The following is a 13153-nucleotide window of genomic DNA, read 5'->3' as shown; positions in this document are numbered from 1 at the left end:
ACGGCGATTTGAACCGCCGTTTTAACCTATTCAAAAACCGCGTAATAACTAGAATGGCGCCCAGAATTACGTCGTTTTACGAAATTGCCGTAAATACCCAAAAAAACTGCCGTTTTTACTAGAATTTTTTGTAGTGAGCTCGCTGCTGCTCTTCTCCTCTTTTTCGCTGCCAATTCAGATAAGATTTTATAAGAAGAAACTAAAAAAAATACTAGAATTATATTAACACTTCATGACAGGAGCTAGCCTTGGTCACAGATCTTGACTTGTCATGGACATCCTATAAACAAATTTTGTGCAAAATGATGAAAAGATTGCAAGCAATTTTTACCAGATAAAATATAAAAATAAGAAAGCACAATACTTCATCTAAAATTTTTCCTAAACAAGTCATACATACAAAGTGATCTACTCTTACCAATTTGGAAATACTAAAGTTTGAGCAAAGCATATTATATACTTATTTTCCTTTCTATTTCATCAATTAACTTGTTAGAAAGTTGACTAAAATGAAAAAACAATTCAAGACTTATTTCAATTGCATTCACACTAGAATCTTCTTATTCTTGTCCTTTTTAAATGGTTTTTGAATCACATTTCTTTCTCCTTTTTTTTTCTCCTCATTCTTTGACATGACAAGCAAGTGTATTGTGATAGTAAGCCATTAAATTAAATGAGACCATATATCAAACTCCTATAAGATGTTGCACTAAACAATAGTATAAGAGCATTTCATAATCAAATTAATAAATTTAGGACCGAACAAGGGGAGAATAAAATTGATAAACTAAAAAAATTGAATTTATAATTCAATCTCAACAACAATAATTTAATATTAATAAACTAAATTCAAATAAAAATTTAGTAAATTAATAACTCAAAATTCAACAGAATCATCAATAATACATCATAAGCATATTTAAAAAAAAACACAAAGAAAAAAATAATATAGCATAAGTACAACAGATTGAACGATGAAGAGGATAAATGGGAGGTCTTACTTGAACTGGCGGCGAAGGGGAGGAGAAGAGTAGCAGCGAGCCAAAAATCAGAGAAAAAGAGATGCAGTTACACTATAACAGATAGTTAGAAAGGTATAGAAAATTGTAGTCGCAGAGCCAGAGAGCCAGAGAAGGGAGGAGGGTGACGGATGATTTTGCCTCCGGCGACGACAGTTCCCCTCGAGCTGGGTGTCAGGCACGCGATGACAGTTCTGCGATAACCTTGAGAGTTAAAGGGTAAAACGAAAGGAATGGATTATTGTTGAAATGTGTAAGTGGTATATGAATTGTGTTTTTATATATATATATATATATATATATATATATATATATATATATAATAGGGATATTTTAGTCATTTTGTATAATAAGGATATTGTAGTCATTTTATATAAAAAAATACTAATTCAAACTGGTATAAAATTTGGTTCACTTAATTGATGGTAATCAGTGGCTAAGAGAATGGGGGGTTGAATCTTAGCCCCTTTTTCACTGTATATTAATTTCTGATTCTTCAGAGAAACTTCAGGAGATATTTCTACTTTTGTGTCGTGCCAAGTTGAGAGATACTTTTATTTTGGCTCGTGATGAGTTGAGAGACACTTTTGTTTTTGTCTCCTGATAAACAGAAACAGAGAAAGGAGTAGGGAAGAAGAAGTAACGCCAGATATATCCTAGTTTAGCTACTAGGTGCAATGTAGCCTACATCCAGTCTCCATCACAACAATGATGAATTTTCACTATGTTTTCACAATATTACAAACACCAATTTCTTCCTAGGAACTACCCATTTCTATCTGGGACAAATCCAGATTCTACACCCAATCTGAATTTGACTAGATCTCAATCTAGCTTTCAACAACAAAGTGCTCACCCAACTTGCAAGGGACTAGGACTCACCCTAGCTTTCAACTGTAAAGTGCTAACCCAACTTGCAAGGGAATCCCCTCAAGATCATGACAACAAAACAGAAATACATACGAAGAATTTCTGAGATAACTATGGCTTTTTCTTTAACTCTCTGCCTTTTTTCACTCATTGGCTTTTTCTTACAAAACCTCACATTTTGCCTTTTACCAATGAAACACAGACAGACTAAATTGAAAAAAAAAAATTCAATGAAAGCCATGAAGGAGAAGAATAAACAGCTCAAAAAGTTATGGGAACCCAAACGTGTGCTCTCACTCCTTACCTTCAACCCTTGGCCGTTCACCCTTAATATAGAAGAGTGAAGCTTCCAAGGTTGAGTCACATTCAACCCTAGCACTGTCTTTTTCTCCAACATCAGAGTAGCGGCGGCTTCAACAGAGGAGAGAGAGAGAAACCGAATCTATTTGCATGCACCTCTCTCATCCTTTTTCATCCATCTTCTTCAATCTTGGCCATTGATCTTGATTTTGGCTCCAAAATTTGATTCTGAGTGTTGATGAGCATCTAACTTAGGACAGCTTCATGCTTTCCATTTTTGCTTCTTCCAGCTATAGACTCTGAGACTTAGATCTTCTTTGTAGCACAAAAACGAAAACAAATTTTTGCTGAGCCTTCAAGATAGATTTGCTTCAAGAACCGAGACTTTTCTGTTCTTTTCTTGGCAAAGAAATCTTTTAGCCTCACTTCACAGATCTTTCTTCTGTGAAAAAAATCTTCTTCCCTCTGTGTCTTCCATTTTTTTCTTTCTTCTTCTATGAAAGAGTGATTTGACCGAAGCAAGAGAGAGGAGAGAGAAGAGAGAATAGCTTTCGTATGGAGCATGTAGCCTTTGGTCATAATCCACTCTCTGTGCATTCTATTTTCTTTCTTTCTTTCTTGGAAGATGATGTGATTTGACCAAAGCAAGTGAGAGAGGAGAGAGAAGAGAGAAGCTTTTGGTGAAAGTTTTCAATGCAAAGTAAATTGAATTGAATTGGGAGTTTCGGTTACCAAGGAATGCAATTAATTGAATTGGAATTTGAGTTCCAGTAACCAATGCATGGGAGAAAATAAATGCTTTTTGTGATCACCGTATAGAGCTTGTGGCCTTTGGTTTCTTTCTTTAATTCATCATGGACTTTGAAGGATTTGGGCCTCTTTAGATTTCTTTCTCTTTTTAACATTCAGCCACTTGATTTAAATCACTTTGGTATGAGGCAACATTTGTTTGGTGATCAAGATTGGCTTGTTTATTTGGGCCATAATTAATTTGCTTTTCTACTCATAACATGTGGCTTGTTTCCTTTTCTTTTTTCTTGGTTCACCTGTTTCTCATTTTGGATCAATATTTGGAGTATTAGTGTAGGCTTATTTTTCATGCTTCTTGGATCAATGAAAAATTAATTTTTCTTCCTGCACACTAAACAAAAGCATCAAACAAACAATTGAAAATATTTTATAAACACTTAATTAATATTTTAATAATGTTTGGTCATCATTTTAATATTATTTTTTCAAACTCAACACTAATTTTTTTATTGAATCAATTTATCTGGTTTATGACAAAAATAATATGATTTAACTGATTATGTGTGTGGTAATTTAATTGGTTGAAATAAAATATTTTTAAGAAAAGATATTTTGAACAACTTTATGTGAGTGACCTCCATTAATTAATCACTTAAATGAAGTGAAATGTTAAGGATTAGAAATATAATTATTCATGTGTCTATTTTTATTAGTTTAAATTTTTAGAAGAAATAATTTCATAATATAGTATTAGAATTTTTATGACCTAAAGATTTAAACACTACAAGATTCTTATTAATTGGTGGAGGTTTTATAGTGGAGATTTTTCAAAACCTCCCCAACATCATCTATTTGTGACCATTTATAAAATTTCAAAAAATAAAAATTCTAACATTGTATAGTTAAAACACCCACACATTTGAAGGCCCAAACAAACATTCAAATCCCATTCTAAAGATGCAAACTAGGGCTAGCTTCGAGTAAGATGGATAGTGAGTAAGACCTAATCGAAACCCTAAATTACAGCCGTCGTTGTCGTCACTGCCACCACCACCGCTACAGTCATTCATCTCCTTACTACTAGCGCTAATGCCACCATGTACTTCGACAATCTCTTTTTTTGTTGTCTCTTCTGTCGACGCATCTCCTCAAGTCGCGACACGGTAACTTTTGAATTTTCCTTCTATGTTCTTTTGTACATTCCTATGAAAACTTTTTTTTATTGTTACTTTTGTAATCTCTTCCACGTTAATTTAGTTTGATTGATTACTTCTCTGATTTCATATTTGACTTGTTACTTCTGCTATTATTAATTTAATTTTTTTTAAAAAATAGTATCATGCCACTATATATTACTGCATCCATCTAAACTATATATTTATAAGTTACATAATCTCAAAATATGTAAAGACCATTTTTTTTTTCTCGAAACTCAATGACTTTAAGGGGCAACCAAAATTAATTTATGGTTTTGATTATATTGTTAATTTATGACTCCTAACAAAGCGAGGGGACACCCTTAAGGCGATTTAAAAGGACATGAATTAAGTAACAAATATATCAATTCTGAAATTTTAAGCCTTTATAAAACTTCATGCATGGTATATCATACATTTGCATTTCCAAAACAAAAAGAAGACACATATATATAATATATGGCTAGAAATGGTGGTGTGACGTATAAACAAATAACATGTTCCTTCATTATTATTGGATTTGTTATTTGTGCTATCATTGTTGAATCGCATGACAGTATTCCAAAATGGTCTTCAGCTCAATACGATGGTCTTCAACATCCGGAATATAAGCTGAAACGTTGTGCTCAATCATGCAAGAGCCGCTATAGAAATAATCCGGAGGCGGCGGAGGATTGCATTAGGAGATGCAATGCTAAGTATGTTCCTCCGGTGGAAAGTTATAACAATGGTAAGTATTTAAATTTTAAATTGTTATATTATATTAATTATTTAATATTCATATTTTATTATATGAAAAATTTTCCACTCATTGGTGAGTGCTAACTGATAAAAGATACAAAGTATGTAGGATATTCAACTATAATTATCTTAATTTTGTTTTTTTTTTAAATTGCGCCAAAAGTTTAGAGTAGTATAAAAATTAAGGTGAATTCTACCATATTCTTTGTAAAGTAACATGTAACTTATCCGGTGTAATGTGTCACTTTTTAATTGGTTATTAGGTTAACCATAGTTAGAATATTTTATAATTAAATTAGTTTTTAAAATGTGTAATTATGCAATTTTTTAAAGTATTAAAAATTGAAATATGACTTTTTTTCAAATCGTTTTCAGAAGATGTAATTGTATCCTAATCCTCTGTAATGGCTTTCGACCTTTCGCTTCTCCCCATTCCTTCATCTTCGTCGCACCTCCCAAGCAACACCGCCTCGTTGATTTTAATCAAATTATAAGCCAACTGAATACATAAAAAAAACTGATAGGGAGTTTTAAGAACGCAGAGAAGAGAGAAAACCAATTTGTCCAAGCATGGCGAAGCAGAATCTGGCCAGAGGTGACAGTAGCGACGAACGAGGACGCGATGATGAGAGATGCACCGGAGTAAGGAGACACGACGACGCAAAGTAGGGGAGCCACAAATGTGACGGTGTAGTATTGGAGACGCACCGGAGCTGGCAAGACGAATCAGAGGAGCCGGTGATCGTGACTTCTGTACTTTGGAGTTTGCCGTTCGAGACTTCAGGAGAGGCTGACTAGTGAAAAAGAGTTGTTGAGTGACATTGAGAGAGAACGAGGAAGAAGAATTTAGTATTAGGACTACCGTTAACGTGATTTGAAAAATTAAAAAAAATCGTTTCTAATCTTTTAATAAATTATATATTTATTTTAATAAATTATGTATTTACCCTTTTTAAAAATTTATTACAGTATAATCTTTTTTTTATTTTTTTACCGAAGATATGGAGACTCAAATCCGCAACCTCTTAATTGAGTATGGGGAGATTATGCCATTTGAACTATTGCTTCTTGGCTTATTACAGTATAATCTAACTATGCTTAAGATAATAACTTAAATTAAAAGTAAATATCCAATTAAAACGTGACACATCATAAAAGATTTTTATGTTATTTTAAAAATAATTGGGTAGAATTTATCAAAAATTAATAAGATATTAAAAAATAAAGCATATAAATCATTTACCTATATGACAAGGGCCTTAAGATCTAGTCAAAATAACATATAAAATAAATATTTGGGTTAATTGCGATTTACTTCTTGAATTGTAGATTATGTGATCTTTAACCCTTAATCTTTAAAAATTTAAATGTTAATTTGCGCATTTTTAAAGTTCAAGGGCTAAAATTGCATATGACCTAATAATAATGTTCAAGAGGGAAAGTGCAACTAATCCAAAATATTTCAATAGTTTAATTTATTTTTAATTTTACTTTGTGTTCCATTTTGGTTTCCGTGTTATATATATACTTTGAGCTTGAACTACAGTATTTATAGTCTATATATACTAACACTATTGTTATGTGAGAGAGAATTTTTTCATAGTTATGCTAAAAAAAACCTAACATTTATTTTCTGCAGGCATGTAAGAATTGAAATTTAAATAAATCTTTAATTTCAATACACATCGAAGAAGATTTGAGCACCTCGTCGATCAGACCAGAAAATGATTCACGTTGCAATACGGGATGTTTAAATACTTTGTTAATTATATTTGTTATTTCCTTACTATTTCAGTTATCCTTGTGGTTTAATAGTTAAATTGTGCTACAAGGCAATAGTAGCCATTAGGCTACAATCAAATGTAATCAAAAAATTGTGAAGTGAAATTATTGCTACCGAAATTTCTTTTACATGCTCATTCAATTTAAAATTTATTTAGACGAATAATCACAAATGAAGAAATATTGCACACTGATAAAATTCGAAAGCGATTCACAAAATTAAATTTTTTGGTTAATAGCCAAATTAATCTTTGAAAGATAATGCATTTTTTAAATTTGTCTTTAAATTTTTTTTTCAATAAAATTAGTTTTTTAAATACTACAAATTAATCATATATGTCTTTCAATTACTCCACTTCCGATTTTTGTCAACGATGTGAAATGTTAACGAATAGCATACATGACACATAACATGTTCAATTAGATGTTGACTAAATATGTTTACGAAAATCTATCAATTTAGTCATTAAATCATATTAGGAATAGGATTTTTGTAATTGAAAAAAATGACTAAATTAATAAATTTCCATAAACATATTTGGTCAATATCCAATTAGACATATCAAGTATTATATATGTTATCAATTAATATTTTACAACATCAATCTTTAAAGAAAATTGTTAATAAAGTAACTGAAGGACAAATATGATTAAATTATAATTTTTGAAGAACCAATTTGATTAAAAAAATCTTTTAGGAATAAATTTAAAAAATATTTTATTTTCTTTTAAAAAAAAATTTAATGTTTTTGTTTTACTACTATTTTTTTTTTAATATCAATTTAATGGTGCAGGTTTTTTTACCACCCGTTGAGTTTCCGTTATGGAATTATCATTCATAACTCCACTAGATCTGGTAATTGAGAATCCCAACAGGTTCAGATTGGGTGGTTGACATTTATTCTTAATAATACTATATAGGTCACTCACATAAAGTTATTTAATTTAAAATATCTTTTTTTAAGAATTTTTTATTTTTCGACCAATCAAATTATAACATATATAATTGATTAAACTATATTTTTTTTTGGTCAAAATTGAACTTGATGGTAATTAGTGGCTAAAAGAAGTGGAGTTGAATCTTAGCTTTCTTTTTTCGCATAGTATAGCTTTTACTTTTTTTAACAAACTTTAGGAGATATTTTCATTTTTGTCTCGTAACAAGTTTAGAGACATTTTAGTTTTGTCTCGTAACAAGTCGAGAGATATTTTTCATTTTGTCTCCTGAGAACTAGAAATAGAAATGGAGCATAAAAGAGAGAATCACACCAAGATATATCCTGGTTCAACTGCTAAGTGCAATGCAGCCTACATCCAGTCTCTCTCACAATAGTGACGGAATTTCACTATCTTTTTCAAGATTACAAACACCAATTCTTTCTTAGGATCTACCTAATTCTATCTTAGACAAATTCAGATTCTAATCCCAATCTGAATTTGACTTGGACTCAAACCAAGCTTTCAACAGCAAAGTGCTAACCCAACTTGCAAGGGAATCCCCGCAGGATCATGAAACATAACACAAAGATGTACAAAGAAATTCTGAGACATCTATGACTTTTTCTCTAATTTTGTTCACTACCTTTTTCCTCTCATTGGCTTTTTCTTATAAACCTCACCATGATTGCCTTTTATACCATGAGACTCAGATAGACAAAACTAAGAAAAAGAAAACTAAATGAACATCATTGAAGGAGAAGAACTCAGGCAGCTTTTTGGAAGCTATGAGAACTTTGGGCTTTTTCACTTTCTCTCCTTGATTTCAACCCTTGGCCGTTCACCCTTAATATAAAAGGGGAAGCTTCCAAGATTGAAACCGATTCAACCAACCCAACAACTTCTTCTCCAACCTTAGAGTAGCAGCGGTTCGAATAGAGAGGAGAGAAAGGGAACCCGAACCTGCTTGCATGTACCTCTCTCATCCTTTTTCATACATCTTCTTCAATCTTGGCCATTGATCTTGACTTTGACCCCAAGAATTGATTCTGAGCGTTGATAAACATTTGACCCAAGACAGCTTCATGATTTCCATTTTTGCTTCTTCCCCTCTTGAGACTCAGAGGCTATCTTCTTCTTGGTGGAACAAAAATGGAAATAAATTTTTTATCAAGATAAATCTACTTTCTGACCGAGGCCAATCTTTTCCTTTCTTAGCAACAAATCTTTAAGCCTTTCTTCAAATCTTTCTTTCTGTGATAAAGATCTTTCTTAGCCTTTCTTGATAGGCTTTTCTTTTGAGGCTTCCTTTTTTTCTATCTTCTTCTTGAGTAATAGATGTGACCGAAGGAGAGAAGAGAGAGAAGAGAGAAAGGAGGAAGCTTTCCGTGGAAGCTTTAAATTACATTAAAGTGAATTGAATTCCAAATTGCAGTTACCAAGAAATGAAGTAACGTGTGAAGCTTTCAATATAATTAAATCAAATTGAATTTTAACTTTCAATTGCCAAAACATAAAGTCACGTGTTAGACTTTTGGTTACTTGAGGAAGCTTCCTTGTGATCACCGAATAGGTTCCTTCAAGATTTTGGGCCACTTGTTTCTTACTACTTTACAAGATTCAACTATTATTAATTTTGCACAAGACTAAATTAATTCAATGTTCAGCTTGGGCTTGTTTGGCTTTTGGCCCATTATGGAAATTAATTTTTTTTCTTCTTGCTCACTAACAGCTACATCAAACAACCAATTGGAAATAATTTGAACACTTAATATTTTAATAATTTTTTAATTTATAGTTTAATAATGTTTGATCATCATTTCAGTTTTTCAAACTCAAAAATCTCCCCCTTGATGACAAACATTATTAAACTGAATTGAAAGAGAAGGTTAGAAAACTTCCCTTTGAAGATTTGCCGAAATCTCCCCCTTTCTTTTGTTCAATGTGCTCCCCTTTAATGTGTGTCTGATTAACAAAATATTCAAGAAAGCAAATACTGTGTACAAGCTCTAAAGGGTTCCTAAAAGATAAGATTTCAAGAATTTGGAACCTTTAAGACTGAGCCATATTTTTACAAGAAAATGCTTATCAAACACCTTAATAAAATTCTATAGTCCAGACAGCACATATACACTTGAGCAAATATATTTATCAATAATAATCAAAGTTCAAGGTGAAATTAATCCACTAAAATAGAGTGCTCAAAACAGAGTCAAATCAGATCATAAAACAGAGCAAAACAAGGCAAAAACAGTTTTAATCAAGGAAACTAAACAGTTTCAATTCAGCCCTTTTTCTCCTCTTTTTTCATTTTTCTCCCCCTTTTATCATCAAGGAGGGACACCTGCAAGCATAAGAGGTCAAATAGTGCAGTCCATAATAAATCATGCATAAAAATAACAACATTTAGTTAATTACAGTCATCCAAAGAAAGTGTAAGTTAAATGAAAATAGTCCAACAAACTCAAATTCAAAGAGAGCAAAATAAAGAAGCAGCTTTCAGCAGCCGCAACAGGGAGCAAACTTAGGCATCAGAAGATTCAGTATCAGATTCCAGAATATCCTCTTCTTTCTCAGAATGAGCCATGTCCTCATCAACAGAGTCCAAATGCTTAAGAAGCAAGTTTACCATTTTATGAGACTTTATCCAAGCTTTTTTCTTTTTCCAATGCATGCTTCCTAGTGCCTTTGTAGGATTTCATCATTAGTTTGGACATAGTAGAGAATTCTAAAAGAATCTCTTTGACCATTCTAGAGAAAAGATTTTTGTACGAATCAGAGGTTCTAGCAGTAGAGGGAAGGCTGTCATCTTCACTTTCAAATAAAATAGAAGTCCTAGAACCTTTCACCTTTTTACCTTTAGCATTGTCTGGTACACCACCACCTTTGATTGTGGATACTCGATTCTCAACAGGCTCATTACTTAAATCAACATTAAAATACTCAAACAAGCAAGTCAAGAACATACCATAGGGCAAGTTACACTTTTTGTCACTTTTTACACAATCCCACATATGTCTAATCATAAGATAAACAAAAGAGATTGAACAGAGTGAAGTATCATATAGAGCACTAGGGTGTCACAGATAGTCACCTTTTAATATGATCCACTTTGATATGATGGAAGGAAAGGTAGAAAGTGGCAAAGAGGGAGAGTGGTGGAGAGAGATTAGGAATGAATGACCGCCATTAATGCATAGTAGAAAATTTCTCTTTTAAAAACAAATACAATTAATGAAACGGTTTTCAAAACAAATTGATTTTAAAAATTAAAAGCATGGTAACCGAAAAGGCTAGTAATGAAGTAATGAGAAATGGTGAAAGGATATAACTGACATAACTAGGAATGGCATGAAGTGACTGCTCATGGAGATTTTTTAAATAAAGCATTTATGATTTATAATAATGAGCCCATATCATATGAACGAGATTTGTCTTACATAGGCCCAACAGGTGGTTAGTGCAAGCTTCAGCCCGTTTCTTCAATTTTTAATCCAGAAATTTCTGGACTTTATACAAGCCTTCTTTTGAAGATTTCATCACTTGTCCAATTTTGTCTCCCTGCTGCCTACAAGACAAAAATACACAGAGACCAGAAAATCATCATTTATTCAACAGAATGGAAATCCCTCACTCCCAGATTAGTTCTCAACATATAAAATCTATCTTCACATAGTTGTTTAGTGAAGATATCAGCCAGTTGCTCTTCGGATTTTACAAATTGACTATCAATAGTACCCTTTTGCACATGTTCTCTAATAAAATGATATCTTACTTCAATGTGCTTAGTTCTAGAGTGCAACACATGATTTTTTGAAATATTTATTGCACTCATATTGTCATAAAACAAGCGTATACTATCAATTTTCAGTTTGTAATCCTCCAATTGAGTTTTTGACCAAATTAATTATGAGTAACAAGCGGATGTGGAGATGTATTCAGCTTCAGCCGTGGATAAAGCAATAGTGGCTTATTTTTTGCTTGACCACATGTTTAAATAATTGCCAAGGAAGCAACACATTCCCAAAGTACTTCCGCTATCCACTCGATCTCCCGCATAATCTGCATCACAATAACCTTCTACACAAAACTCATTAGATTTAGGATACCATAAGCCAAGATCACATGTGCCCTTAATGTATCTAATGATTCTCTTAACGGCCAAAAGATATGACTTTTTAGGGTGAGATTGAAATCTAGAACATACACCCACACTTTAAACAATGTCCGGCCTAGAGGAAGTAAGATACATAAGAGATCCTATCATTTCTCTATACCTTGTTTTATCAACATCTTTGCCATTTTCATCCTTGTCAAGTTTAATGTTTGGATGCATGGGAGTATTCATAGGTTTGGAATTTTCTAAACTAAATTTCATAATCAATTCTTTGGCATATTTTTCTTGGTGAATAAAAATACCATTAAGAGTTTGTTTGATTTGAATACCAAGAAAGAAGGTTAATTCTCCCATCAAACTCATTTCAAACTCACTAGTCATTAGTTTTGCAAACTCTTCATACAAGGATTCATTAGCCGATCCAAACACAATGTCATCTACATAAACTTGAACAAGTAAGATATCATCATTAGATTCCTTTATAAATAAAGTAGTATCCGTAGTACCCCTTTGAAATTTGTTTTCCAACAAGAAAGTATTAAGCCTTTCATACCAAGCTCTTGGAACTTGCCTAAGGCCATAAAGAGCCTTAGAGAATTTAAAAACATGATTTGAAAAATCTTTGCTTTCAAAATCGGGGGGTTGAGCCACAAATATTTTTCTATCAATAAATTTATTTAAAAAGGCACATTTAACATCCATTGGGAACATTTAAAATCCCTTATGGGCATAATAGGCAAGAAGCAACCGAATTGCTTCCATTCTTGCTACCGGGGCAAATGACTCATCAAAGTCAATGCCTTCCTCTTGATTGTAACCTTGGCCACTAGTCTAGCCTTGTTACGAACAACACTTCCATCCTCACCCAATTTATTTTTGAAAATCCACTTAATATCGGTTACCTTTTTACCATTTGTGTATGGTACAAGTGTCCAAACTTCTTTTTTCTCAAATTGGGACAGCTCATCTTCCATAGCTTGTACCCATGAGGGATCTTCTAGAGCTTGCTTCACATTGAGAGGTTCTAATTAGGACAAAAAGGCAACATTACTTGCTTCCGCTTGCTTCTTGCTTGAGGATCTTGTGGTTATGCCTTGTGAGGAATCACCAATGATGAATTCATGAGGATAATCCTTCAAAAACTTTCATTCACGTGGCTTGTGAGAAGAGGCTTTGCCTTGACAAGTTTTAGATGAGTTCACTGTTTTGGATTTTCTGGCTTGGTCAGGAGACAAAATGGAAATGTCTCCTCTGATCTGAGGAGAAATTTTTGGACTGACAGTTTCAACAACTGGGACAGAATTGAAGTTTGCTTGATTCATCTGAGGACTTGCTTCTGCTTTACTTCCTGCATCATCATCTAGAATGACACTGGATATAGAGTTAGCATCACAAAAAGATACATGTATGAACTCTTCAATAGTTCTATGTTCTTTAAGGTA

General features: G+C 32.6%; 1 protein-coding gene across 2 annotated transcripts; it reads left to right on the top strand.

Moving 5' to 3' along the window:
- Positions 4450–6787, top strand: LOC110269029. Of its 2 annotated transcripts, none has more exons than XM_021116266.1 (2): positions 4450–4865; positions 5419–5780. In XM_021116266.1, exons 1-2 carry the CDS (start codon positions 4595–4597, stop codon positions 5520–5522), a joined length of 375 nt encoding a protein of 124 aa, XP_020971925.1. In that variant the 5' UTR covers positions 4450–4594; the 3' UTR covers positions 5523–5780. The 2 variants fall into 2 exon arrangements, with proteins under 2 accessions (XP_020971925.1, XP_020971926.1); XM_021116267.1 differs by lacking the exon at positions 5419–5780 and adding an exon at positions 6516–6787 and having other exon boundaries at positions 4496–4865.

The sequence above is a fragment of the Arachis ipaensis genome, chromosome B02 (genome assembly GCF_000816755.2).
Source record: "Arachis ipaensis cultivar K30076 chromosome B02, Araip1.1, whole genome shotgun sequence".
NCBI classification, from domain to species: domain Eukaryota; kingdom Viridiplantae; phylum Streptophyta; class Magnoliopsida; order Fabales; family Fabaceae; genus Arachis; species Arachis ipaensis.
Note: the sequence above shows the minus strand (reverse complement) of the source record. Positions and strands in the feature narration are given on the sequence as shown.